This window comes from Drosophila guanche, unplaced genomic scaffold (genome assembly GCF_900245975.1).
Source record: "Drosophila guanche unplaced genomic scaffold, DGUA_6, whole genome shotgun sequence".
Lineage (NCBI taxonomy): Eukaryota > Metazoa > Arthropoda > Insecta > Diptera > Drosophilidae > Drosophila > Drosophila guanche.
Genome location: NW_022995743.1, coordinates 16,607,691 through 16,633,379, shown reverse-complemented (window position 1 = coordinate 16,633,379; position 25,689 = coordinate 16,607,691). Strand labels below are relative to the sequence as shown.

Sequence of the window (25,689 nt, the reverse complement as noted above, 5' to 3'; positions counted from 1 at the left end):
TCATATCCATGACTGCCCTTCAATCCGAGTTTGTTCAGATTAGCACCACAAAATTCTCAGCTAAATTCGAAACAGTTTTTGCGTCTCCGGTTTGGGAAATAATAATAAGTGAAGCACAGGCATGGGCTCAAGATCGCGATGGGGACGGATTGATGCCCGTGTGACGGTCAATCTGGTGCGAGAGCCATCGATGGGTGTCATGAAGCTGAATCGACGGACACTGGAGCGACGCGTGGATCATCAGCTGATGCTGATGTCTTCCCCAGTGCCGTTTGTCAACTTCATGAACAAGTTCCGCCTGGACGAGATTCTGATTAATCGTCAGGCCCGTGGGGTGTTCAGCATGCGCGACTCGGCCACCGTTACGGAGCTGGCCTGCTACACGTGGAAAATCATGTCGGCCAGCGATCGTCTGCCCTACACTCGTCTGGCCATGAAAGCCCGGGAGATTCAAAATGCTCGCAAACTCTACTTTCAGGGCAACAGCACTTGTCGAATAGTCCCCAGCAGGGCCCTGGCTCAAAACTGAGCAAACGTTCGAATGATTTTATGAATTTGTTAGAAATATAAAAAAATTACTTGATTTTAACTAGATCTAAATCTTTGTCTTTGCTTTCTCCCTCTCCAACAAAATTGTGCAGCAATGCCGGCAATGGAGCTGCTGGCAATGGCTGTGTGTCCACCATCGAGAGTGCCAAACGCGGGCATCCGCTCAAGAGTTTCAGTGTGCCAGGGCCACCGCCCACCGGGGTAGCCACGCCGATTAATAAGCACAGTGAGTATTCGATGTGTAATTGCATCTTGTGTCAGGACTGACGCTTGTGCACCTTTCTCGATTTCAGCTCCTGCCGTAACAATTCGTCCACAGAATCAGTCACCCTACAAGAAGCCATCGTTCTCGGCCGCCACGCCCAATCGCTTGCAGGGCGGTGGATCGGTGGCACACTCAACCGATGAAATCCAGAGACTGGCACCGAGCACATCCACCGAGGAGCTCAACCAGGAGATGGCCAATCTGGAGGGTCTCATGAAGGATCTGAGCGCCATCACGGCCAACGAATTTGAGTGTTAACAGAGAAGCTACTAATGCAATTCCCGCCCCACCCCGCCCACTGAACAAGTATTAGTCGACAAAACAGTTTAAGTTACTTGTTTTTTAGTTTCTGTTTTATTATCGATTAACAAACAACCTCAAACCACACATCCGCTGGCAGCAATCGAGCTGGTTTAAGCATTGGCCAGGTCTGCATTTAGTTTTAGTTACAAACCATGTGCGATACAACCTAATGAAATTATCGAATGATGAAAACTGTAAATACGAACGACGCCGCCATATATACGTTTAAGTCTAGATACACACATTCATAACTATAAATAGCATTCTAGCATAGTTAATTAGCCATTAAGCAACAACAGCAACTGTGTAAAAAGCAAAAGGAAAAGCCAGAACAGAAGTGCGTTTATTGTGTGACAGGATTGACTGACACTGACCCTATAGCCCACTTATCATATGACATAACATATTTATCACACTGCAGCATCTTCATTTCATACGCATGCAGATTCGGTTTAATCCTTAAGTCTACATATACATACATACGTATAGTACATATGCTACATATTCTATATACATATGCATCTGCATCTATATACATACATACATACGTCTAAGCTAATTTTCATACTACTAATGCGTACCCTAAGAACGTAACTTTTATGCTAATATTCGTACATATGTATTACACTCACAAAAACAATCAAAACATTCGAAATCAATTTGTATCTTAAAGTGTCTTCTGTATTTTATCCTCTTTGCTTCAACTTTTGCATAAAGTTGGAAACGTGCCATTAATTGATTTGTCGCCTCTGCCTACACAAAACTACTTAAGCTATAAAGTTAAGATCTACATACATAGATTTTAAACTGTAAGCCAGTAAAGCATTTACGATTTCAACTGTACTATTAATAGTAATAATATATGTACAACACACTGTCTTTTAGGAGATTTTGATATGTTCAAAATGCGTATTTCCTAAAGAGTTATGTGCGTGTTTTATTTATTGTTCACTAAATTGTATTCAACATTTCAATTCAAACTATAATCTCATTGGAAATTTAACGGCACAATTGACAAAAGGAAAGAAAATATATGCAACAAAACCAAAACTACGAAACAAAAAATGTAAAATGCACAAGGAAAACATTTTAAAATTGTGAAATTTGTCATGTATTGAACGTAAATCTTTGTAATCAAAAGTGAAATTGATAAATATATGACCAAATTGTGGAAAATAATCAGAGCTGTGTCTCTTACTTTCAAAATGGAAATTTCTATAAAGTTCAGGGTAGAAAAGAAACAACCTCTATCTACTCTAAACGCTATCTACAATTGGGCTCTAGGGCGATCCGAAACAGACATTGAGCGGCACCCCTTCCTCTGATATATGTTTGTGTGAATGAGTAGGCTAAAATAGATGAAGTCTTCCTCTTGGCAAGTTGGATGGCACATATGTATGTAGGTGAGGGACCAGTCGAAAGTTCGCATGAACTGTGGCGCTCGGTAACAGATTAACGATTGCTGGTACACCCTTTAAAGGGATCACATCTTGGCAGCAATGCCATAAACGCAATGAAAACCACTCCCAAACATTTCCAGCAGAATTAATGTAAGTATATAAGCGGAAACACCGATGTAATTGGCTCCCTATGGCTCCCATTTTATGCCAAATAAATGCCAAGGCGGAAGAGATCTCTACTACAAAATTGAGTATAGCACCCAAATCATGCAGTCCTTGAGGTCCTTGATGGATTCAAACAATAACAAAAACAACCTTTGTTGTACAACAACTACAACATAAATTGACAATAACAACAGGACTGATTTGTGTTATTGTTGTCTACTTAATTTGTATGCCGATCAGGACGTGGGATACCTTCTCGTGATCGGAACAATGTTCCGGATCGCTTGCAATCACTTCGGATGCAAGGACAAGGACAGGAGTGCAAGATCTGGCTCTTGTACGTTATTTTTTAATAGATACTGATTCCGCCTGAAAGTATGCCATGCTTATTTGAACAAAAGCAGTCCTCAAAAGATACTTCATAAAATGTCTCATAACATGACTATTATTATTGTTTCCTGGCGTTCACTGTCTGTCTGAATGGTGTAGTAGAGTATTATCTGGCGGTTCAGCCTCCGCTGCTTGAACTCATGGTAATCGTAGCCCAGAAGCGTAAGAAGTCCCGCTCGCCACCGGTATCTATGAGGATCTTCAATACATGGTCAGACTCTCCCTACGCAACCATTGCATCCTTGCAGAACGTGCTCAGATAACTCTGCAGCCAGTAGGCGTAGATGTTTTTTTTTGAATTAAAGGAAATAGGGTATACAATTAAATGTTAATTAAAAATTAATTAAAAAGTGGTCAAACAACAATGGATCGTACTTTTTTCTCGTACTGGCGAACGCGCGCATTTCATTCCCACCAACGTTACATTCCGTTCCCAATTATGTCTTATGATGTTCCTGTCTAAACCTTATTTTCTAACAAATCCAATTAAAGGGAGTCCTTAAAACTAGCCCATCTTCTAGCAAATATATACATATCTGATAAAATTATATTTACGGTGCAAAAAGTCTTGGCTTGCTGTTACTATTAAACCGAAGACTAAAATCGAAGAATATCACTTCTTCACACACTCACACACTCTCAGACGCAGACCAGACAGCTGGCCGGGTTGTTCGTCGACGGCCGCTTCTGCTTTTGTTTGCAAGCGAACCTTAAAAAATATCGGGCACAAATTTAAATTGTACATTCAAATACATACATACGTAAATATATAGTGTTGATTTTCACCGCCGGCTTGTGTTCTTCCCATCAACTACATGGATCTTAAGAAAATTTTGCAGACTTCGACGGGAAAAGAATTGTTGTCCGAGTATCAGTTGAATTTACTGACCAAACACAATATTGAGACAATGCTCGACTTTCACAATGCGGAGGACCAGCAACTGCACAAGCTGCTGGCCATCAAACTGGAATCAGTAGTAAAGATAAAGAATGAGCTGGCGCTGCTGCACAGGGATTCGGAGAGACTTGTGGAAACAGTTTACGAGTCGGACTTTGGAACAGGCATAGAAGAGTAGCTCAAATGCCAAATATACAGAGTTGTAAATACTGACTGACTTGTTTCAGATTGGATAAGTTCTTGAACGGTATTGGACAGCCGTTCAGGAGAGGAAGAGTCTGGGAAATTTGTGGCGAGACTGGCGCGGGGAAGACCCAACTACTGTACACTTTGGCTCTCAATTTTGCGTGGAAACACAAACGGCAAGTGCTTTTCATCGATAGCAAGCACGACTTCTCCACCAAAAGGATACAAGACATGCTGCTGGAGCGTAAAATGGATCAGGAGACAAGTGAGAAGGCAATGGCGAACATTCAGGTGGTAGAAGCTCTCACTGCTAAAAACCTTATTGACGTACTAAAAGAATTTGATTGGCAAATGGCCGATGGCGTCCAAGCTGCACTGCAGACAAGAGTCGTTGTGGTCGACTCTCTGGCCGCTTGCTTTGTTGATCTACGCGGGAGCAGCGATATGCGAATGATGAGGGATTGCCTGCTGACAGAGGTCGCATGCAGAGTGAGGAAGTTAGCTGTGAGGGGCGTAGCTTTTGTCATCGGCAATATATCGTTCGCTGACCAGGATGCAGGTATAATTTATATTAAAGGACTATTTATGTACATAATTCTATTTACTTCGTTTGTTCTACTTTTAGATTATTCTGACGATGACGGCGTCGAGGATGGCAACAGTGATGAGCAGTGTACCCGGCAACAGATTGAACCAATGCTAGGCGCCTATTGGAGTTCAGTGTGCACGCTGAGATTGTCGCTGGAGATACCAGAGAGTACAGATTGCGGTGACAGCGACGATGGCATTGTATACAATGAAAGCCAGGACGACGGGCTCCGAATGGTGAATGTACTGACGAACAGCTATGGTCCCGACGGAGACACTTGCTTGCTGCAGATCACAGATGCTGGGATGGTTTAACGACGGCTAGTTGCATTTTGCTGCTGGTACGACTTCATTACCCGTTTTCCCGGCTCCAAGCCATCGCCCAAACCGGGCCTCTTCCGCGAGTTGGAATTTCCAGAATCTTTCACCACCTGCACAGCTTGAACTGGCGGCTCAAAACTATTCTTAGGGGCAGACGTTTCGGTCAGCGCCAAATCCGAGTCGTGAGCATATTGGCAGCTGGTTCCAAAACGACAGCGTCCTTTTCTAAAGTTCCAGCAGATCTTGCGGCCATTTTTTAGCTGCAAATGCGTGTCGTTGTTGACCATTTTAACATGCCGCTCCAAAGACGCCGTCTTATGCAGCTCCGCCTCTAGAAATGGATTGGAGAAGACCTCGCCCGTTTTCTTAGCTCCAGCATTCCCCAGCGCCTGGCTCGCGCTCGGCAGTTTTGGTGTCACCTTTTCGGGTGGCGGCGGCCTGTGAACGAGGCCTTATGTATTTCTTTTCATACATGGATTATCAAATGTGCTTACTTACCCATTTATCTCTTCGTTTTCGGATTCTTTGCTGCTATCATCTGACTCGGAGGAATCGCTATAATCCGCCACAAGCGACATTGTTTATGTTTTTTGTTTAATATATATCGATATACACGACATACATGCAAACAAAAGTGATATATCGGAAATATACTATCGATGATCGGAAGTCAAATTCCTCGATTCTGTTTAATTCTGTTTGGATTATATAATTTAATAGGATAGAAGAATCAATTTTTTTGAAGATTGGATAGCTTTACAGAATCGCTTTTATTGGGTTTGTCAAAGGTTCCACTGAATGTTTATGATTTTTTTGAACACATATCTATCGATAAATATGTATCGAAAGCAAGGAACAACAAATTAGGTAGGGTTTCGGAATGAGCTTACTACCAAGTAAACAAACTAATATTCAAGACTGATTTTTCATTTTTAATGAATCTTTAATGCTTCATTCCATAATATATTTGTAATCACTTTATGCATGCTCTAGTTAGGTTGGGTGTTGGTTGTGTATATATGTATGTATATAAACTATTTACTAATTATTTATACAGTTTTTATAAATATAAAAAAATGAAACTTTGTTACAGTTCGTTAATATTTCGGCTGGGGACAGCCAGGACGCGCCCTGCTGAGTGTGTACAAAATATGCAAAAGTTTAATACAATAATTGGGGAGTTCCCCGTGCATGGTCATCCGTGCCCACTTGCCAAAAGAAAGCTGGGCTAAGCAAAAAAATGCCAAGAGCTCGCTAGTCTATGGGAGGACGAGCCGAAGGATCGTCCCGATCAATGGGCGGCGGCGAGGTGAGCACTTCCACGCTTTGCGCAGGTCCTGCCGTCAGGTAGCCAGCCGTTGGATTGATGCCTGGAATTAAAAGTCACTTGAGATCTGCGATTCGTATGTTGAGACACTCTACTTACCCGTCAGATAGCCCCGTATGTTGGTGTCGGCAATGAAAAGATCGTGGCGCTGATCCTTGAACTCTGCCCAAACAGGATGCTTGAGCAGGATTTGCGTGACCCGGTCGCCATAGTTGAGATTGTGCGTCATCCCTTTGAGGGCCGCAACGATTTGTGCTTTTACCGCAGATGGATTGTCAACAAATTCCAGTCGACTGTCAAGCAGACCAAGCAAAAACGGTATCAGTCCCACCTCCAAGGACTGACTGATCAATGAGTCCTGGAAATACATACAGTGAATGAATATTAGAATCTGGTGAAATGATTAATGGTGACTCAAATACTTACGTGCTGATGTTTGAAAAGACGACTTAGCGCCTCACAGGCCTTCTCAATGCAATCCCGATTGTGTTCCATGCACTTTTTCAACGGCGCTACGCACTCTGTCTGCGAGATGGCACTTACACAGAACTGCAATGGAATGGGTGATCAGATAAGCATGGGTGATGTATTGCATCCCCGAACTAACCTCAGACAGCGAGAGCTGATGTAATACTGATAGCGTGTTCTTTGGCTGAACCGAGAGTAGATTGAACAGCTTTGGTATGTGGCCAAGCACTGGTATGTCGTCTGCCAGATTGGGCTGCGAGCGCAACAATTCCACGAGCGCGGTGGTGGACAGATCGAGTACATCTTGCTCGGAGGAGCTCTTACTTATCTGCTCGACAACAAAGTCCAGGAGATCGGACAGGAACTGCTTCGGCTTGCGCAGCGTCCAAGCGGGATTGCTGACAAACAGGCGCAAGTAAACGCCTGCCACGACAATTTCATTGGAGACGATGTCCTTAAGTATTTCAGGGTCCTTCCACACATGCCTAGGATTTGCTTTTTGCAGCTTGTAAAATCTGCAAGCACATGGGGAAATAAGAACAACTCGAAAGCTAAGGCTTTCCATTGCCACTCACCTGTCGCAGGCTTCCGCGACCGCATCGCACACAATTGATCGAGTGTTGTCGTTCCAAATGAGCTCGGGATGCTCGTGTATGGACTCAAAGAGCTGCACGGATGTGGCCGGTGATTCCACCATGGCATCAATGAACAATGTGGGGAGGAATTTCGATATGGTAATGCGTACTTTCGGACCACTCAAACGATCTGCAGTCATCTTGGCCAGAATCTCGGCGCACATCTCCCGGATTTGCGGATTTCTCGAGTTGCAGAACATGTCCAGGAGATATATGGCTGCGCCCTTGGCCTGGGCCTCCTTGATCATCTCCTGGACATTCATCAGACCCGAGAGTGTTTCCAGCACCTTCACCTGGCTAGCCCGCAGCTCTGGATCCTTGAGAGCCACCAGATAGTTGCCCAAAATCTCGCAGGAGGCCACTTCTGAAACACACTCCTTGTTACGAGAGACCAAGGCGACGACCTCGAGGGCAACCGACTTCACCGTGGAGCTCTGCAAGGTAATATTAAGATTTACATTTGCTTTGGGGATATCCAAGCGGTGCACTTACATCGGAGAATATGTTGTTGGCCAGGAAGCCGAAGATCATATCGAAGTTGCCAATGCACTGGATCTCCACCTCGGCATTCGCCTTGATTACTGCTATCAATGCCCTGAGCACCATTGTTATGTGCATCTCCAGTTTCCCATCACTGGCAAAGTCATATTTGCTCTGCTGGAGAGCGAGCTTTTGCTCCGTCTGGGCATCGGTTTCGAGCTTCTTCCGGCTCTTCGATCGATTATAAGCATTCAGAACATCGTCAAAGGTACTGCCCGGATTGGCCGTCGCCTGCTGCTGTTGCTGCAGCTGCGGATGATTAGGCGCTAGGGTTGGGGTTAGAATGCCATCGCTGCCCATTTTGGGTGCGGCAGCAGGAGCAACAGTGGCGGCGGCCGCTGTCGGATTCCTCTTGCATTGCAGAAACTGATACGCGTGTTTTAAGTACTCAAGCAGATCCATAATGAACAGCTTGGGCTGCGCAATCGGGTGGGTGGGCATGTCGTTGTAGATACGTATGAATATTCCGCCAATCTGCAGTTCCTCCCTAAACAAGAAATACAAAAATGGTTAAGGGAAAGCTTCTTTCCTCCAGTTGGTGGTGCTGGTACTCACTTGTGGGCATCGAACTCGAAGCTTGAAACGAGCTCGTAGACCTGGGCAATGTCCTCGTGGGTCTCTCGGGCGGAGGATGTGCGCTGCTGCTCGAGAAAGTCTTTGAGCTGAGCTCGAGTTCCATTGTCCCAGATAAGGTAGGGATTCCGCGTGTTCGCCGTGAGCAGCTTGAGCACGTCACTGTCCCGAGCAGTGGCAAGCTGGTTGGCAATGTAGCGGGTGAGTAGGCGGTCCAGGACCTGCTTAACCAATGAATTCTTGGCCTCGCCCGTCACAATGTACTTCTGCTGAATGGCACTGGCGCCGCTCTTGGCCGGGTTCTGCTGTTCGCTGTCGGTGGGCGTGGAACTGGAGGTGTCGCTGCTGCCGGATGAGCTGTCCGACTCCTTCTCCTTGCCGCCTGTGATAGCCAGCTGCTTGCTCTGTAGCGGATTATGCGCGTTCTGGGTGTAGGCCGAGTTGGTTGCACTGGCGCCACCAACTGGCTTGGGCTTGATGGCTGGTGGGGGCTTGGCAGCTGGCGAGTTTGACTCACTGCCTGTGATGGGTTTCTGGCGCAGCTCCATGCTGTATCCGGCCAAGGAGATGCATCCCAGGACAGCCATCTTGGCCAGATTGTTGGCCAACTGCTGTTGATTGGACTTGTCGCTCACCTCCACGCCACTCTCGTCCAGCGTGAAGTCATACTCGAAGATGAAGAGCAGCAGCGACCAGAGGACGCCGTTCCGCGACAGATTGCACTGCAGGTCGTAGTTATTGGCCGCCAGACTGGTCACCAGGCTCACCGACAGCGTGTGCTTGAAGTACACCACGCGGCACACGTCGGACAGCAGCTGCGGCAGCTGAATGATCTTCTGTTTGCACTTTTCAAAGTTGCACGCCACCTCGAAGCAGCGCGTCACGTTCGATATGACCTGGTAGTGCAACGATTCCGGCTTTGAGTCGACTCCCAGTATGGACACGCAGCGCGTGTAGGCTTCCAGCAGAGCCTCAATGCCCTCCTCCCGTCGCAGCTCCTCGGCATTCAGGGCGGAGCAGTGGACCGTGTGGTAGCACAACTCTGAGGCAGCGGTCAGCAGCTGGGCCTCTTTGGAGAAGAGCTCATCGTCGCGCGTCTCCATCCGGATCGTCTTGATGAGCTGCGGATAGCCAGCATACTTGTACGGCCTCAGAACTGAAAGAGATGATCAGATGTAGAGATAATGTATCCCTGAAAGCCTGGGCACCTGGGAGCACTTACCATCGGGATAACGTTCGAAGAGAATGCTTTGTGTGCGCAGGATCAGCACAATGTTATTGGGATCCGGTCCGCCCGAACTCCACACGTTTCTCGAGCAAAGGAATTCATAGGCCTGTGGGGGATGCAAAGCAATTAGTATTAAGATTTCATTTAGATTCCCTCGAGTCTTACCTGATTGACTTTCTCGAATATCTCGCGGCCATTCGGATTCTTGTCCGGATGGTACATCTGGGCCAGCTTGTAGTAACTCTTTCGTATCATGCTCTCGTCAGGCTTTTCAGTCTTGGTGAGGTCAATGCCAAGATCCTGGTACGCCTGCTGGATTGTCATCTGGGGAGGCTTCTTCTCCACTTCTTTGCGCCAAGCGTCGAGAGTGTGCTTCAAAAGCTGCACAGGGTCCGAGATGGGCCAATTGGGAAACTTGCGGGTGTCGCACAGGTGCCGCAGATAGTAGATGTGGCAGAAGAGCTCGTTCTCCAGCTGCGGATAGCTGATGACTGGTATGGCCAGGTAGGGATATCTGGCCATCGTATGGCCCCGCAGACGCGGTGTAAAATCTGCAATGTGTGCTGCAATCTTCTCAATGAGCAGCCGACGCATCTCTGAACTCCAGATCACCTCGGGGGTGTCGAACTCCCCGAGGAAGATTTCGGCAAACTTTTCGGCGCTGTAGTTTTCCAGGAAACAGACCATAGCTTCGGGCAACAGCTGCCCCAGAATGCTGCGATGCATAATTCCCGACTGCGAAGTCTGCAAATCAGAATTTTATGTAACTTGGTTCGAACTAAAGTCTGCAGCTCTGTTCTTACCTCCTCGCTGCGGAATCCTTGCTTCATGTGCGTCATCTTGAGGAATCTCGTGATGGGCAGAATGTTGCTGCCAGTGTACATGAGCATAAAGTAAAATACGCCGGTCAAATAAACCTTGGGCATCTCGGGATTGTCCTCCATTATCTGGCACAGCAACGTGGCCACACGCTCCAGCAGTCCGGGGTCATGGGTGAGACAAACTTGGACCACGTGAGGTAGGCAAATGAACTCCGAAAGCTTTCGCGACAGCTTTGGTCCTGGAATGAGCACAGCCACACCGTTCTGGGTGCGGCTTGGGAAGAAGCTGGTGCACTTGATCAGTATGTCGAGTATCTTGGAGGATAGCTCCGTTTCGTCGTAGAGCGGCGTGCCCTTGGCTATAAGGCACCACTTGAGCTGCGGGATTTGCTGTAGAGACCGCCAGCCATCCATGCCAATGGCCCAGCAACGGGTTTTCGGTGTGATCAGTCCCTTGTGCCAGAGCTCTTTCAGCTCCGAGTACGTGATGGGTCCCTGGCGCTCCGGCTTCTGTCCATCCTTCTCAATGTTGTAATACCAATCCTTCTCTTCGTACGCCGCCATATTTGGACCGGCCTCAATGACATTTGTTTTCGTATTCAGCTGGGCTCGTCCCTTATGCAGGTGGGCGAGGGTGATGAGATCCACCAGGCACTGTACGTGATCGATGAGGGCCCGGCAATTCGATTTCTCCAGCACCAGGCAGGAAATCAGGTTTATCAGTGCATCGCGCATTGACGGGGAAAGGCACTAAAGTAGAGGTAACCAGTGAGAGAGACTCTAGCCAATTGAATATTCAAATTACTCACCCTGTCGCTGAGTTGCAGAATGTATGACATGTCATTGAACTTGCCAATATCTTGGTGGTAGCGCCTGTAGACCTTAGCCAGAGCCTGCAGAGAGAACACGGTCATCTGATCGTCGTTCACTCGCTGCCGACACAGAACACGCCGATATAAAGCATTGAACAGCTCAATCCTACAAGAAGAGAAATGAGAGTCAGAAGCCATTCCTGATCCCTGATTGATGTGTACTCACGGATCCTTCACCAAATTCTGCGGCCAGTCGTCCTTCTCCAGTATCAGACGTATGTAGTAGTCGCCAATTTTGATTTCATCTGCCAGACATTGATAGGCTACCTCGAATTCCTGGTAGTTCCAGGCCACAATCATCTGGCCAGCCAAGTCCCGATCATTAAGGAACTGCCTTAGCTCATTTTCCAAGCACATGCGCAGCTCCTCTCGCGTCTGAAAAAAGATACAGATGTGTAAAAGTGTGCTTGAGGAATATAGGAGGTTGATGTTGTTCTCACCTTGTGGTTCCAGATGAGATTTGGCAGACTGTGATCTTTGGCAAAGCTGTAGAAGAAGTACGGTAAATTCACAATGGCATCGGATGTCTTTTTCTTCTGCCGGCGATTGCGCAGAACCACTGGACGATTCTTTAGTGCCTGCGCTGCACCATCCTGCTGCTCGATCAGGTTCATGCCCCAATGCTTGATGCCTTGCAAATGCTTCTCTATCACATTTTTGCGGGTTTTGTTGGAATGTTGTATTGCAAACTTGAGGTTATCGCGGAAATTGAGCTTATCCTCCTCCATATCTGTCTCCGGTACGCCGTCCTCGGACTCCAGGAAGGTCAAGAGGCCAGCGGGCTAGGCAAATAAAGTTAAATGTAAATCTTTCTGGCAGAACCCTCCCAGAGCGCAACTCACGAAAATGCGCTTGAACAGCTCCAGGGCCTCTTCGCTGTCCGTCAGCCACAGGCCAATCAGATGGCGTGACAGCTGGCGATGAGTCGTCAGAGTGGGATCATTGGATGGCGTGTACAGCGCCACCAGCAAGTGCCTGCACAAGGCCGCCTCATCCAGGGCTAGGGCCTGCATCTGCTGAGCCACCGGCAGCTCCCCTTCCTCGATGATGGCTCGCAAGACCAGACCGGCTCCCTTAACGATCGCCAGCGAGGGGTGCTGAAACAATTTGTACAAGTAGCGACCACGATCGGCGACCAGCTCCAGGAGTGTATCGAACTGCTTGCCGTCGGTGGTCTCGCTGTAAGGCACGCATAAGGCAAATGTCATGAAGTCTAGCATGGCCGACAGAACAAGGGCACCACTGCCATGGCTCTGCAAAGCAAACGATTTAATGGCAAATTCCTTTAAGTTTCGAATCGTTTTGCTGCAATTACCACATGCGTTGTCCACATATTGAGCAGGGTTTCCAGAAACGATTTCGATGATAGTATGGAGGATTTATTCAGCTGTTCCTGCTTCAGGTCATGGTCAGTGTTCACCGAATGCATCAGCGAGTTGATCATGTCAATGGCAGAGTATGTAACAGCCAGATCCTTGCGCCGCAAAGCAGCCACAACCTTGGTACCAATAATCTCACGAAATCTGCGTTATCCAAGGGAAATAAAATTAATGATGGACAATAAAACGTTTCCAGGTGGAATGCTTACCCCGTGAGATTGGTGAAGGCAGCATAGCCCACTTTGCTGGCCAGGAGCCGAGTCAGGGCGTGGAATATAGCCTCTAGCTCCAAGTTGCTCAGCTGTGCTGTGGGGCTGTCCAGCTCCTTTTGTGCCAATGCCTGCAGCGCACTCAATATGAGTTTCTCCTTGTTCTCAGCAAACAGACTCTGAAATGGGCAATTAAATGGCTGTAACGAAGGGTGATCAAACGATTCTTTTGGGGCTACCCACGTCCTGCGTCACACTGTAGTTGAGTCCACTGTGCGGCACATTGGCATTAAAGCGCTCCAGGATCTCGTAACGCTTGGAGGGATTCTGGAAATTGTTGATTACCAAGCGCAACAAGTTGGCCTCCGTCTCCTCGTCCACGGAGCTGCTCAGGGGTACGTATCTCTTGCCTCTGGGGGTGTTGCCGATGCGTATGTGCACATCCTGATTGCCGCTGGAGCGCACCGCATCCAGCAGAGTGGCCAACAGGGAGTCCCTGTCGTTGGTACTATAACTGCGCACGACTCCGTTCTTGTACTCGATGCTGAAACGCTGCAGACTGTCCTTGTCGCGAACCAGAGCAAACACATCGGTTAGTGGGCGCAGAGTGCAGACACTGTACGTCTGGGGATCCCTCTCCAGCAGCGTCACTTCGGTAAGGCAGAGTATGCGCTTCACTGGATCCGGATGGCGGTGCGTTATCTTTTGCACAGTGAACTCGGTCATCGAGGTTTGAAATTGATCGTCGCTGCGGAAGAAACAGAAGAGTCTTTCTTTACTGCAAAGAACAAACACTCTATCCATTCGCTGTGTCTAACCTGAACTTGCCAAATCGTTGCCTCTCGAACTGCTCGAGTGTTATCTGGCTCTTGAGTATTTTGGTTTCGATTCCCAGGAACTGGGCCGACCTCTGGGCAATGTTCTGCACGATCTCGTGGTGATTCAAGGCTTTGAACAAGTGTAGGCGACTGAAGCCACCGTAGGCCATCACAATGCCGCCCTCATAGTCCGAGATGCCTGCTTAAAACGTGCGCAAACGTAAACAAAGACCATAAAGATGAGTGCCAGAGCAGACGAAAATAAAGCGTACACATTGAATTAAAATTGTGAAACATGGCGACATAACGAACAGTGCACAACATCTGATGCAAGCGAGCCGAGTCTTTATAGCTACCTATTATTCCCTCAATGTCCTTGTACATGTAGCTGGCGAGCACATCGTTGGTGGTGGGGTCCAGCTGGTCGAGAGAACACGGCGTCACCTCCAGCACAGTGGGCAGGCTGATGCCCGACCAGTGGTACTTGTACGCACTGAAGCGCTGCAAACAAACATTTACCATACGATTCCATGACTCATCAACGGATTTTGGGGCAAACCTGAGTGTTTTTCGGCTTATCGGCAAACTCTTTGTAGTACTTGAGTATAGAACTGAGAATATCATTGCGGTATTCGGAAGACAATTTGATCGTATCCAGTTTCTTATCTTTCTTGATGGTCAGCACAAACTCATTGGGTATCTGAAAAAGATCGAATTTAATTATCAAAATTTCCAGAAAAGCCAATCAGCGCTTACATTTGATGTTTTGGTGGGGGCTGCCGCCACAATATCCGAGTAGGTCCAGCGATTCGTGAGATCGAATCTATCTGGATTGTAGGTGGAGATGCCGGCTGTGCCGATGGAGAGGATCCGCTTGTACTTGCCCTTCCAGGAGTGCTTGGTCACCAGGAAGCACTCCAGGTCGACGTTTTCCCGCTGCGACAACATCGTGTCTGTCTTGTAGCAGTCTCGCCAGTGAATCCAACTAAATTCCAACTATGCAACAACTGCGACAGAGAGATAGAGAGAGTGTGGGAAAATTGACTTAATTGGAATTTCTTGCAGACGGTCGGTGCGCGGCGACGCTCAGCTGATTCTCGGGTCGGGTCGGCGTCCAAAATATCCAATTGACTTGCCCACTGCTGGGGCACTGATTAATTAAGTGGCCTGCGTCTCGGCCTGCCACTTATCAGCCAGCAGAAGTGCCAACGCCGCGTAGCACACAACAAAGACCCGAAAAGGGGGAGTTAACGTGACGAGTAACACGAGATGCCCCACGAAAATGGATCCCAGCCAGTGAGGCATGCGCTCTGGACTGCGACCGGATGTTTTGCAGCTCACCTTAAACATCTAGCACATTTCCCCTGTCTGCAAAAACCAATTTAATGTTGAACTATCTCTCCTTCAGCAGTTTTTTTTTCGGATTTTTGCAATAAACAATTTATCGGTTCTTCAGTTCGATGGGTATGTTCGGTGTTGCTGTCGATATTTTTTCATGAGTGTTGCTATCGATGATTGTTGATGAGTGCATGCAGGGTGTTGCTTTGGAAAGGTTGTTATAATTTAAACAAAATGATGCTTCGTTAAGAGTTATAAAATTAAAAAATATATAAAAAATAATATATTATAATTTTAAATTATATTATAATTATCGAATTTTAGAGGTAAATTAAATATTTTGCCTACACTCGTGGCTGATTTGGTTAAGTTGTCAGGCTTTTCATTAATGGCAATGTTCTTGTGGCCGGGTTTCCAATGCACAATAAAGTTGCTCATGAAGGAATTGTCCAGGATTTCGTCTGTTAAGTATGAATTTGATTCATTGCCTTTCAGAGCCTTTAAGGCGTCTTGACTATAACAGAGTATTACCGTTTAACTGTGTCTTTTTATATTGGATATCTTTACTACCATTAATACTGCTTTAATAATACAGGTGAGGAACTATTTTAATTTTCAACCATAACTTTTGGAACCTATACTATTTCCACCATCGACGGTGGCCACTATCGATGTTTTCCCAAACCGAGTTTCCAGCGGAACTATCGATAAAGTATATCAAGTCATTTAAAAAATTTTCTCATTTTAAAAATATACCGCAGTATTAAATCATATTTCTCGATTTTGATCTGCTATTTTAATTTACCAGCCTGCAAAGACTTTAAACACTGAAACAATCATTTAATCCGTTTGAATAATCAATTTTTCTGATTAAAAGTACTCCTTTTTATTGGAGTTTAGACCTGATGACCTAATATTTTTCAAATTTGTATTTGAATATCATTTGTGTTCATTATGTAACTGTAGACCAGGTAACTGTCTAAATGTTACACTTAACGGCTCACCAATTCCACAAAGTACCTGTGTGAAGGTATCTCGGCTTGAATCTCGACCGCAGATTAACATGGAAAAACCACATTAAAGCAACATGTCAACAACTCAGACTTAAAACACTATAAATGTCCTGGTTGATAAGTCGAAAATTAGAAACCACTTTGGAAAACAAAATTCACCTCTACAAATCCCAACTGAAGCCTGTTTGGACCTACGCTATACAGCCCTGGAGGACACAAATATTGAAATACTTCAGCGTTACCAATCAAAATCTTTGCGACACATTGTCAATGATCCTTTTTACGTATCTAATTCAAATATCCACAAAGATCTTAATATTCCAACAATTAAGAAAGAAATAAAGACAATAGTAAGTAAGAAATACATCAAAAAAATTAATTTAACTGTATGTAACATGTAGAGACAAATGTATGTTAACTGATATGCAAATTTAATATGAAAAAATGTAAATATTATAATAAGCTCGGAGGCGTTTGGGTGGCAGTTCTTCTATCTTCTCAACATAATTGAGGATTGTTGTGTAAAACAGTATTGTTCTTCAGGCCTCAATACAAGAAGCAACACACTCTTGTTGAATCCGTTCAAAGGGCGAGTATAACACCCTTTGAAATCTGAGCTGGGACATCTTGAAATCATTTCTTTTCTTTCTTCTCCTTATATTAGAAGACATTTCTTTCCATTAAAATCACACTATTTTAAAATTCCGTAGCCACACTTAACAGCGTAATAACATAGTTCTGTTCAGATTGTTCTGTTCAGCTGTGGTTCCAGAGAACAAACAAACCAGATCACAACACTTTACAGTATCTACATACAATTGCATTGCGGGAAATTCAAACCCAATCGTTATGCGTTATCACGATAAGGAGAGTGAGCACTGTCGGTCCGTTCTATGATCACAATAAAACACTTCCTCACTTGGCTTAACTACAATTAAAACTTTATTTTTCATTTCGTATTGCATAGAGCGTACGGTACGTATATTTATCTAAATTAAATGCAAATAAAGATGGCAAAGTGTGTGTGTATGTATGTGTATAAGAATTCCAAGATAAAACAATCACGCCAACAAAAGTAAATAAGGCAAACAAAATAACGAGACAACGAGAAAACGATTCGTATTTTACACAAATGTAGACCCTACAATGGGGTGGGTACGGCATGGGCAGCATGGATGCTGCCAACTAGCTTAGATAATGTTTATGATAATGCTTTATATGTATGTCTGGACGAAGGTGCTGCCATATAAATTCACGCAGTGACCCCGATCTGAGGTCTTATCCAGAATTTACGGGCACAAGTCTTCCAGCCAGGGTCGGTCGGTGTCGGTGAAAACAAACACGAGGATCGGGTGACTGATGGATGCTACGATGAGGATGCTAAGTCTTAGACAAATGTTAAGTTAAAACCCTAAGCATAGTTATCGTCGTAATGGAATGAACATAAACATATTCCCGATTAGCTTTAGGACTGCTGCTCAGACTGGGAGAGGAAAGTGGTGGAATGATTGTTGGAATATAACAGATGGCTGTCCGGGCCTCTGCTTTCAGCAGGAGCACTTGTTCTTGGTTTCCGTGCCAGTTGCATCGCTGGTGTTGTTCAGGTTGAACTTGTCACCATCGGCCAGGTCGCCACTTATCAGCTTATCGTTGATGAGTATCTGTACCAGACATACGAATACATTAGTCAAGAGATAGTTATCCATTAGCTGGGGTCTCTCTTACCTTATTCACAAGAGCGCGGGAGGCTTCATCGATGTTGATATTCTCCTTGGCGGATGTCTCGAACCAGCCGGCGAACCCGTTCTCTCTCACATACTCATCCATTTTCTCGGGATTCGTGACGATGCCCTGCTTCTCCTGATCACACTACAAAAGCAGCAAACAAAAGGTATCAACCGGGAAACTCTCTTGAGCAAGTTGAGCCTCACTCCTCACTCACCTTATTGGCCAGCAGTATGCAGGGTATAGGACTCCCGTCTGGCAGCTGCACCTTCGAGTCTAAATCCTCCTTCCACTTGCTCACACAGTCGAAGGTTCCACTGCGTGTGACGTCGAACACGATGAACGCTCCAACCGCTTCCTTGTAGTAGACTCGCGTCATATTGCCGAACCGCTCCTGGCCGGCAATGTCCCACAGCTGCAGGCGCACTATCGTGTTGCCGTCCCACTGGAGCACCTTCAGGGCAAAGTCCACGCCAATGGTGGCCCGATAGTTTTGGCTGAAGAACTGGTGCACGTAGCGCTTGATGAAGGACGTCTTCCCTGTGCCTAGCTCACCGATGACTAGAATTTTGTACAGATGTTCCCGTTTCTCACTGGTTGACGTCATGATGGCCTGCAAAGATTGAAATTAAATTCACTTTAATTAAGGGAATCTCAGTAATTAATCTATGTCCGGTGTACATTTTTGCACTTCAATCCGAACCTCTTGGCTATGCTGTGCGGATTGTCTATCGTTCAAATGAAGACTGTGATTGAATAGTCGATTGTCTAGAGCCCTCATCCGCAGCGGTTGAATGACACGCACACGCACACAAACACACAAACACACACACAGAGAGAGCCTCCCACGTAAAGGGGGGCTGGGGGACGGCCGATGAACATGAACAGCCGTCGAGGGCAGGCCACAATGCAGGCACACAGAAGCAACACGACACTTGTGCGGCTTCGGTGGTAAATCAGCGAGGTAAACAGTTGGGCGACACCTTACCGGTTCCATTTCCTGATCCATGGTCAGGTCACCAAAGGCCGGCATGGGGTTCGCAGTGGCTGGATCTTTCACGGACTGGTCCTCGCTGTCCTCGGACACGGAGCACTCGCCCTCGCCCTCGCCCCCGCCCTCTTCCTCGTTCGAGTACTCGCTGGCCACGGAGTGATAGTGCAGGGTCTCCCGCCTGCCCTCGATGCTGTCGTGGTCGCTCAGAACGAGCTGCTGCTGGGCAAAGCTGAGTCGCCGGAGGCTGGAGTCGCTGGGCTCCTCGCTGGAACTGGGCGGCTGATTGGCTAACGCTGCCAGGGCAGCCTCGTAGGCACTGAGCGGACTGCGCACGGCGCTGCCAACGGCGAAACGCACAACGGGCGATGGACTGACACTCTCTCTCTGGGCACTCTCCGCTGAGGACACGGCGTCGTCGGCAGCCTGCTCGTCCTCGACTGGCGGGGGTGGGGGCGGACACGTAGGCGGACTGGGCTCCGGCTCTGGACTGGGTGGCGCCTCTAGGGCCGGCACTTGGTTGCTCTCTGGGGTGGCCACCGTTGTGGCGTTGCTGGCGACTTGTCGGGAAAGGCGGTGTCCGCGCTGCTGCTGTTGCTGCAGCAATTCCAACTTCTTGCTGGAGGATGACTTGCGAACGGCTCCGGTGCTGCTGGCAGACTGAACCTGAACGCGACTCGGCTTGGCCGGGGCCCGCTCTCTGGGCGGCGTATCTCGTGTGCTCTCGGTGATAGCGATTTTCCCTCCAGTCTCTGCGGCCGTCGCGACTCGTTCTGTCGCTTTGGGTGTCGCTGCTTCTGCTGGCTTGGGGGTCGACTGTTGCTTCTTCTTGGCCACAATCAGCTTTGTCATCCGAGTGCTGCTCGTGTCTTTGGTCGTCACCGTTGTGGTCGTGGTCGCCTTCTTCTTCCCACCCGCTGTAGGCCCCCTCCCCGTCGACGCCCCTGCCGCTGGTGTCAGGTAATCCGTCTCGCTGGCTGAGCTCTTGGTTCGACTCTTGCTGCTGCGGCTCTTGCCTTTGGCCGGCTCGACTTTCTTCCCGCTTATGGTTATCTGGAGGAGGGTGCCGCTGCTGCTGGCGGATGGTGCATTGGTGTCTGGGGTGTCCAGATCTGGGTCTGGGGCTGTCTCCACCCGCTCGAGGCTGCTGTCTAGCACGCTGATCTCATCGCTGGTGGCCAGGCTGTGCGGTCGAGCCTTTGGGGTCTTCTTCAGACCGCCCAGCAGCAGGCGACGAGTCAGACTCTTCTTCTTGAGCGTCTTCCCAGCGGCTCCACTATCAGTACTGTCCACGTCCTCCAGCTGCGTGGCGGTGGGTTCCTCCTCGCTCTTGGCTTCTTGCTCCTTCTCCTTCTTGGCCTTTGGCTTGGAGAGACTGCGAAAGGCGGCCGAGAAGCGTGAACGGGTCTTGATTTTGGAGCTGGTGTCCTCCTCCTCCTTCTGCTCCTTTGCCTCCTCCCTGTCCTTTCCTAACGCCAAATTCTCCCTCTCCGCTGGCAATCGTTCTGTTTCTGTTTCGGGTTCTGGTTCCACTTTTTGTTTGACTTTTCCCCGCTGCTTTTCAACGTTTTGCATATTTTCACCTAGCGCTAAACCTGGTACCAGTTCGAGGCTAAACGGCTTCCATGGGGTCGTGTCGGGTACTGTCTATCCTGCTATCCTGCAAGGACTCTCAACTCGATCCCCTGAGCGAATTGAGCAACTGCAATGCAGCCAAAACAATCGCGCACTGAAATCAAATTTGTTGACGTCTAGCCTTTTATAAATTTACATCGAGCCCAGTCGTCTGTCTGTCCCTTGTCCCCCGTTCCCCCGGCAGCACCCACTCTTTTTGTGGTCGGTTTTACATTACAGTTACACAAAAAAGTGCAGCCAACACTTGTTGCGCTTACCAACACTAGTCCGGCACAGTCGAAATATTGCGAAATGATCGTGAGAAGAGCGGCGGCTTTTGAATGCCGCGATTGGGTCGGGGGCTGCCGCTTATCTAGCAATCCTCGGACAAAGCCGGGTCTGTGTCCGTCTCGCCCAAATGGCCGACTGAATGGAGTAGCCTGTCTGTCCACCGGCTGGCCCTGCTCCCGAATCAATCGACTCTATCGTTGGTTGTGCAACTGTCTGATAACTCGACACAGTTGATCAAGCGTACTGTCCATATCTGGGCCGAAATGGAATGGTCTGCTCTGAAGTGGACGTTCCTGACCTAGCCCCAGCCCCAGCACCACGTATGAGAGGTGTTCATTTACGCACTTTGGTGGCTTCCTTTAAGCTGAGGATTTGCCGCATCAACTTGCCCCAAAAGAGTCGCTCAGCATTAACTTAAGTGCGAGACACATCAATGAAGTGGGTGCTGATGGTGTCTTTGAATGATTGCTGTTGCTGGTACGTGAGTATATAGAATTACGCTTATTACAAAACGTGGTTAGCCGCAATGCAAGGAGCAGCCAGAGACAGAGGCAGAGAGGCGGCGTAAGTATATAAGATTACATAAGTATAAACTCATAGGCGAACACTAAATGGCACATATCGGATAGATCCACGACAGACATACGGAACTTGGGACTTGGTTTACATTTCCTTATATTGCAGGAGGAGACTTCTGTCGCATATTGGCAAACCTCTGCGGTTACATTAGGTTCTCGATATGCACATATTGAAATCGCGGACAACTATTTCAACACTGGAATCTCGCACACAGCTTACATAATTTATGGGAGATTACAGAAAACCTCAAGTCGAGGGAGGCACCTCTTTACGGCTTTTCAGGCCATGGAAAGCAAAAGCAGAAGCATTAGAAATTCACTTTCCACATAAATGTGGAAGGACGAGAAGGGATCGGCATGCAATCCCCTTTGTGTTCATGCAAATGTTTGCACGCAATCGACAGCCGCACCAGGAGCTGGGCACAGGCATGTGAGGAGTCTGCAATTACCCCAACGACCCCATTCCGCATAAAAGCCACACGGATGCCAGAGGCGATGCATGGGCGTGGAGCTCTGCTAAACGTTGAGAAATAAAGACCATGCAAGAAGTTTCCGCCCCTAGGCTTCAGCCATCAAATGTTTTGCGTTTTGTGTTATAAAACAGGAACACTAAGCACGTGGACAAGTCTCTGATGGGGTGGCAGTTGCATGCCACACGGCACGTGAACTGGTTTAGAGTTTAGTTTTAAATGTTCCTACATTTCAAAATGAACTCTGCATTCCGGTAGTAACTATTTAAATAGTTTGTAAACAGTAAATAATTACAAATCAGACAAAAAATGTGTTGCCTTCACGTAATATAAAGATCAATAAATATTTATTGTGTGTTTTCAAATAAAATGAGGTAATTATAAAGCCCTAACTAACCTAAGCATTGGAAAAAGTACATGTATTCTACATGAATTCAACACAGATTTGTACCCTGAATTTATGCTATGATATTTTTGTCATGTAGTTCGAGTGAGGCTAATGCGATTATTATAATACTAAAATTCTCCCTCGACATGCGCGTCATGATCTTGTAATAGCACACTAACTGGAAAAGTTACCATGTTTTTGGAATAATCTTAAGCAAAAGTAGAGAGTACCTATGCAAAGCCTTATTTGTTTTAAGTTTTTTGAATGCGATATAGACCACAATTTGGCCACTTTAGTTTGTTGCTGGCTTAACACACCCTAGAGGTGTTGAACTGCATCTCACAAGTGCTGTATGGCATTACCCAATGATATAAAGATAGCTTCAAATGAGCACTTCACCTTGCGTGATTTCAGAGCACACATATTTATGTGACTCTCCACCATTATGGATTTTATACGAGGCTGCTTATCAGGCGCGATTGCTCTGGCAATTGTCATGTAAATAAAATCAGCCCGCAACAACAGCAGCGCATCACAACAGAAAGTGCATTGGCTTAGCCAGCGGGCCAGAGCGAGAGAGATTACATAAGGGAGATGATATCTCTCCGGACACCACGCGTGCACCCCATTCCTCAATGGACTCTGCTCACTCAGAGTAGAGCCCCCGCTCCACCGCTCCCATCGCAGTTGGAGTGGTGTGCCAGCCAGCTCATATCTTATCACTGGCAGGCGGAGGAGGAGTCACCAGAAAAAATATGAGCAACGTTTGATAAGATTGTACCAAAAATGCATTGCAACCTTGTGATTCATTGACTTTAGGATACACTACACTGGATGTTATTCATAATTGAAGCTATTTGAATGTCTTGCATTAATTAAGACTCTCCCCCACTGATACTGGCTGCTTCCACGTGCGATTCCGCCTCCACACTTTCGCTTGCTTCGTTCAATAATTAATTGACCTTAAAACGTGACAATATGCAAAACGGTAGCAACTCATTCCCATAGACATTACATGGCCCTTCCCATTCCCATTTCCCATTCTCATTCCGATTTCCCATCAGCAGCCAGCGGATATCTATATCGATGTCTATGTCTAGCTATAACCAGCAATCACTTAAGTAGCAGAGCACACCCACATGGTGTGCCCCCGACTTTTCCATCCGAGTCTCTCTGTCTTCGAGTCTGTCACTGTGACAGCTTGTCCGTCGATGTTGCGTATGGGGGGCTTGCCGTGACGAGAGTGAAATTTTTGTGGTGCTCCCTTTTGTGGTCGGTCGCCGTTTAGTACTGGCGACAAATTTCAGCTTTGCTATTGTTTTGATTTCATCGCTTTGCTTATGTACATATATGTGTACATACATATATACCGAGTTCGGTTGCCAAATGTGGCAACGAATTCAATTTAATTTCATTTCCATTTAATTGGTCGGTTAATGGCTGGGGCAAACGGCATTTATATTGGCCAAGATAAGACATAGAGTATTTGCGAAAACGAGGAGGCTAAATTAGAGCCGAGCGGGTGAATATTTTGGCATCATTTTGCACAGTCTGTAGTCTAGAATTTCAGCTATAAGATATCAGATATTTGCTACACTTGTCGTACTGTAAGCTGCGGGAAATTCCATGATGACGCCCTCCTATTCTAGGCATCTGTTTCAGTTACAAAACCCGGCAGGGGGGCAGCTAACGAGTTTACCGAGTTATCCATGACTACTAAGTGCCAAATGAGAGTAATCTACAAGCCATCAGTTGCGTAGCCAACAAACGGCCTGACCAAACAAAACGCAAATCATTGCTAAACTTGGTTTACTTATTTTTGGGCAATCCCCCTATTCCACAACACCTGGCTTAAGCTTGCGTTTTACATGTGTGTTCGCATGACTACTGTTGTGTACTACTGATCGAGATACTCACTCCGTTGTGCAGGTAGCCGTTGTTTCGGTTGATGTCCATGCTGGTACGTGTGGCTGCGGGCATGTCCGGTGCGAGGGGAAGAGCCTCGACGGCGCAGCGATCGATCTCCGGCTGGCGCTCTATGTACGAGGGGGACGCACTGCGCAAAGAGAACGGCGGGGAGTAGAGTACAGGCGGCGGTGGCTGCTGCTCCTCCTGTGGCAAGATTAAGTGCTGGCGGCGCACAAAGATGGGCGACTCCTTGGCGCTCAGGGTGCCCAAGGAAATGACACTGAGGGGATGATGTTTATGCTCCACGGGCAACGTGTCGTCAGAAGAGGTTGTGGTCACGATTACCTTTCTGGCCAGATAGTGGCACCGCAGACAGACACACCCACTGTACGATTGGGACTTGGGTTCAAGACTCACAAGACCGGAGGACTCTTTGGCCAGGCAGTCGCAGATGTTGCGGCGTCCGGCGGATGTTGAGACAACGCTGCTCCGTATGACGCTGGTTGCCATGCAACTCCAGATGCGGATAAATGCTCTTTAGACTTTGTAAAACGCGCGGGCTGACTCTTTTGCTCTTTTATCGAACTCCCTCTGCAGTCAAGGTCGCTCTGCACACACACACGTTCTATATATGCTTGGTCTTTGTCTGCCTTCAGTGGATTTTCGGTGGTTTGTTTGTCGCGCACTCACACACGTATCACGTAGCTGTCGGCAACATGTGGTTCTGTTCTCCCAGCTCTAATTGCTCTTCGCCTCCTGCTCGCACGCGCTTTGTTCGCAAGCTTCGCTTCTGTGCCAACGGTAAACAAAGTTCTATGTCTGCACTTGAACTTATCAGAATTATCAAGTATTTATACTCGAATTCACTGCAATTTCGGGGTCCAGAGGTTGTCGTTATCGCTGCAGGGGGAGGTTTATTGAACTCGACTGTGCACTTTTTGGACAATTTACTTGTGTATTTGGCGTGAGTGCAGCCGAAACTGGTTTCGTTTACGATGCAAAAAGAAGAAGTGGATCACTTTGGTTTTGGTGGTCACCACCGAGTTTATTGCATAAGCTTAAACGGCTTCGATTTTGTTCGGATTGTGCTATGGGATGGGGCTCTTGGCGCTAATTCTATATCACGAAATGTAATGGAACTCACACATGAACGAAATACGCAAACAAACAGCGACGAACATAACAACAAAAGCGGTGCAGCGTGTCAACGTCCGCCTTTGACGAGTTTTACGGTAAAAATGAACCGGGCGAACGGTTAAGCAAGGCAAAGCAATGAAAACGAAAGCAGAGGCAAAGCTTTCGCCGAAAGCTTTCGTAAGCACTGCCCAAACAACCGTTGAACAGCCTCCAATTTGACAGCGATTGGCAATCGCAATTAGCGATTAATTTGGGGTCTTTATTGATTCCAACAAGCTATCGATTGAAGCTCGAAAACGGG

At 47.2% G+C, this 25,689-nt stretch overlaps 6 protein-coding genes across 12 annotated transcripts in view; 3 read left to right on the top strand and 3 right to left on the bottom strand.

Annotated features, from left to right (window-relative positions):
• LOC117578896 (neogenin) overlaps positions 1–2,296 on the top strand; it is a 37,679-nt gene extending 35,383 nt beyond the window's left edge. For 2 of the 4 annotated variants that reach the window (XM_034264703.1, XM_034264699.1), the window contains exons 9-10: positions 642–775; positions 843–2,296. In XM_034264703.1, coding sequence (XP_034120594.1) covers positions 642–775; positions 843–1,072 — 364 coding nt within the window. In that variant the 3' untranslated portion in view covers positions 1,073–2,296. The remainder of the gene's footprint in view (positions 1–641; positions 776–842) is intronic. The other 2 variants (XM_034264704.1, XM_034264702.1) reach the window with 1 other exon arrangement.
• Positions 6–594, top strand: LOC117578942. The gene has a single exon (XM_034264705.1). The coding sequence runs from the start codon at positions 122–124 to the stop codon at positions 527–529; it is 408 nt and encodes a 135-aa protein (XP_034120596.1). The 5' UTR covers positions 6–121; the 3' UTR covers positions 530–594.
• A 1,532-nt stretch (positions 2,297–3,828) lies between the features above and the next one.
• LOC117578822 (DNA repair protein RAD51 homolog 4) lies at positions 3,829–7,161 on the top strand. Of its 2 annotated transcripts, XM_034264579.1 has the most exons (4): positions 3,829–4,144; positions 4,198–4,715; positions 4,782–4,878; positions 7,033–7,161. In XM_034264579.1, the coding sequence occupies exons 1-4, from the start codon at positions 3,888–3,890 to the stop codon at positions 7,046–7,048; spliced, it is 888 nt and encodes a 295-aa protein (XP_034120470.1). In that variant the 5' UTR covers positions 3,829–3,887; the 3' UTR covers positions 7,049–7,161. The 2 variants fall into 2 exon arrangements, with proteins under 2 accessions (XP_034120470.1, XP_034120469.1); XM_034264578.1 differs by lacking the exon at positions 7,033–7,161 and having other exon boundaries at positions 3,888–4,144; positions 4,782–5,086.
• LOC117578823 lies at positions 5,027–5,690 on the bottom strand. Its single transcript, XM_034264580.1, has 2 exons — positions 5,564–5,690; positions 5,027–5,503 (listed from the first exon to the last, which is right to left on the bottom strand). The coding sequence occupies exons 1-2, from the start codon at positions 5,641–5,643 to the stop codon at positions 5,056–5,058; spliced, it is 528 nt and encodes a 175-aa protein (XP_034120471.1). The 5' UTR covers positions 5,644–5,690; the 3' UTR covers positions 5,027–5,055.
• LOC117578821 (dnaJ homolog subfamily C member 13) lies at positions 6,008–15,400 on the bottom strand. 2 transcript variants are annotated; one of them, XM_034264575.1, is made up of 22 exons: positions 15,277–15,400; positions 14,692–14,942; positions 14,495–14,635; positions 14,292–14,436; positions 13,936–14,137; positions 13,361–13,865; positions 13,118–13,296; positions 12,845–13,052; positions 12,372–12,782; positions 11,970–12,311; positions 11,696–11,904; positions 11,467–11,635; positions 10,640–11,407; positions 10,002–10,580; positions 9,831–9,942; positions 8,591–9,764; positions 7,988–8,522; positions 7,436–7,929; positions 7,000–7,375; positions 6,819–6,941; positions 6,492–6,750; positions 6,008–6,435 (listed from the first exon to the last, which is right to left on the bottom strand). In XM_034264575.1, the coding sequence occupies exons 2-22, from the start codon at positions 14,881–14,883 to the stop codon at positions 6,320–6,322; spliced, it is 7,239 nt and encodes a 2,412-aa protein (XP_034120466.1). In that variant the 5' UTR covers positions 14,884–14,942; positions 15,277–15,400; the 3' UTR covers positions 6,008–6,319. The 2 variants fall into 2 exon arrangements, with proteins under 2 accessions (XP_034120466.1, XP_034120467.1); XM_034264576.1 differs by having other exon boundaries at positions 13,936–14,134.
• A 1,805-nt stretch (positions 15,401–17,205) lies between these two features.
• LOC117584043 (ras-related protein Rab-32) lies at positions 17,206–25,493 on the bottom strand. Of its 2 annotated transcripts, XM_034272820.1 has the most exons (5): positions 19,133–20,671; positions 19,000–19,102; positions 18,229–18,624; positions 18,012–18,155; positions 17,206–17,947 (listed from the first exon to the last, which is right to left on the bottom strand). In XM_034272820.1, the coding sequence occupies exons 1-5, from the start codon at positions 20,575–20,577 to the stop codon at positions 17,834–17,836; spliced, it is 2,202 nt and encodes a 733-aa protein (XP_034128711.1). In that variant the 5' UTR covers positions 20,578–20,671; the 3' UTR covers positions 17,206–17,833. The 2 variants fall into 2 exon arrangements, with proteins under 2 accessions (XP_034128711.1, XP_034128788.1); XM_034272897.1 differs by lacking the exons at positions 19,000–19,102; positions 19,133–20,671 and adding an exon at positions 24,261–25,493.
• Positions 25,494–25,689: the final 196 nt, after the last annotated feature.

Coding starts and splice junctions, on each gene's coding strand:
- LOC117578822 (XM_034264578.1), top strand. CDS start 3,888: ATGGATCTTAAGAAAATTTTGCAGACTTCGACGGGAAAAGAATTGTTG. Junction 4,145..4,197: donor TTTGGAACAGGCATAGAAGA/GTAGCTCAAATG, acceptor GACTTGTTTCAG/ATTGGATAAGTTCTTGAACG. Junction 4,716..4,781: donor GTTCGCTGACCAGGATGCAG/GTATAATTTATA, acceptor TTCTACTTTTAG/ATTATTCTGACGATGACGGC.
- LOC117578821 (XM_034264575.1), bottom strand. CDS start 14,883: ATGTTGTCGCAGCGGGAAAACGTCGACCTGGAGTGCTTCCTGGTGACC. Junction 14,138..14,291: donor GGACATTGAGGGAATAATAG/GTAGCTATAAAG, acceptor GCACGTTTTAAG/CAGGCATCTCGGACTATGAG. Junction 12,783..12,844: donor ATATGTGGACAACGCATGTG/GTAATTGCAGCA, acceptor TTTGCTTTGCAG/AGCCATGGCAGTGGTGCCCT.
- LOC117578942 (XM_034264705.1), top strand. CDS start 122: ATGGGCTCAAGATCGCGATGGGGACGGATTGATGCCCGTGTGACGGTC.
- LOC117578823 (XM_034264580.1), bottom strand. CDS start 5,643: ATGTCGCTTGTGGCGGATTATAGCGATTCCTCCGAGTCAGATGATAGC. Junction 5,504..5,563: donor GAAAACGAAGAGATAAATGG/GTAAGTAAGCAC, acceptor CCTCGTTCACAG/GCCGCCGCCACCCGAAAAGG.
- LOC117584043 (XM_034272820.1), bottom strand. CDS start 20,577: ATGCAAAACGTTGAAAAGCAGCGGGGAAAAGTCAAACAAAAAGTGGAA. Junction 18,156..18,228: donor GCATACTGCTGGCCAATAAG/GTGAGTGAGGAG, acceptor CTGCTTTTGTAG/TGTGATCAGGAGAAGCAGGG. Junction 17,948..18,011: donor CCCGCGCTCTTGTGAATAAG/GTAAGAGAGACC, acceptor TGTCTGGTACAG/ATACTCATCAACGATAAGCT.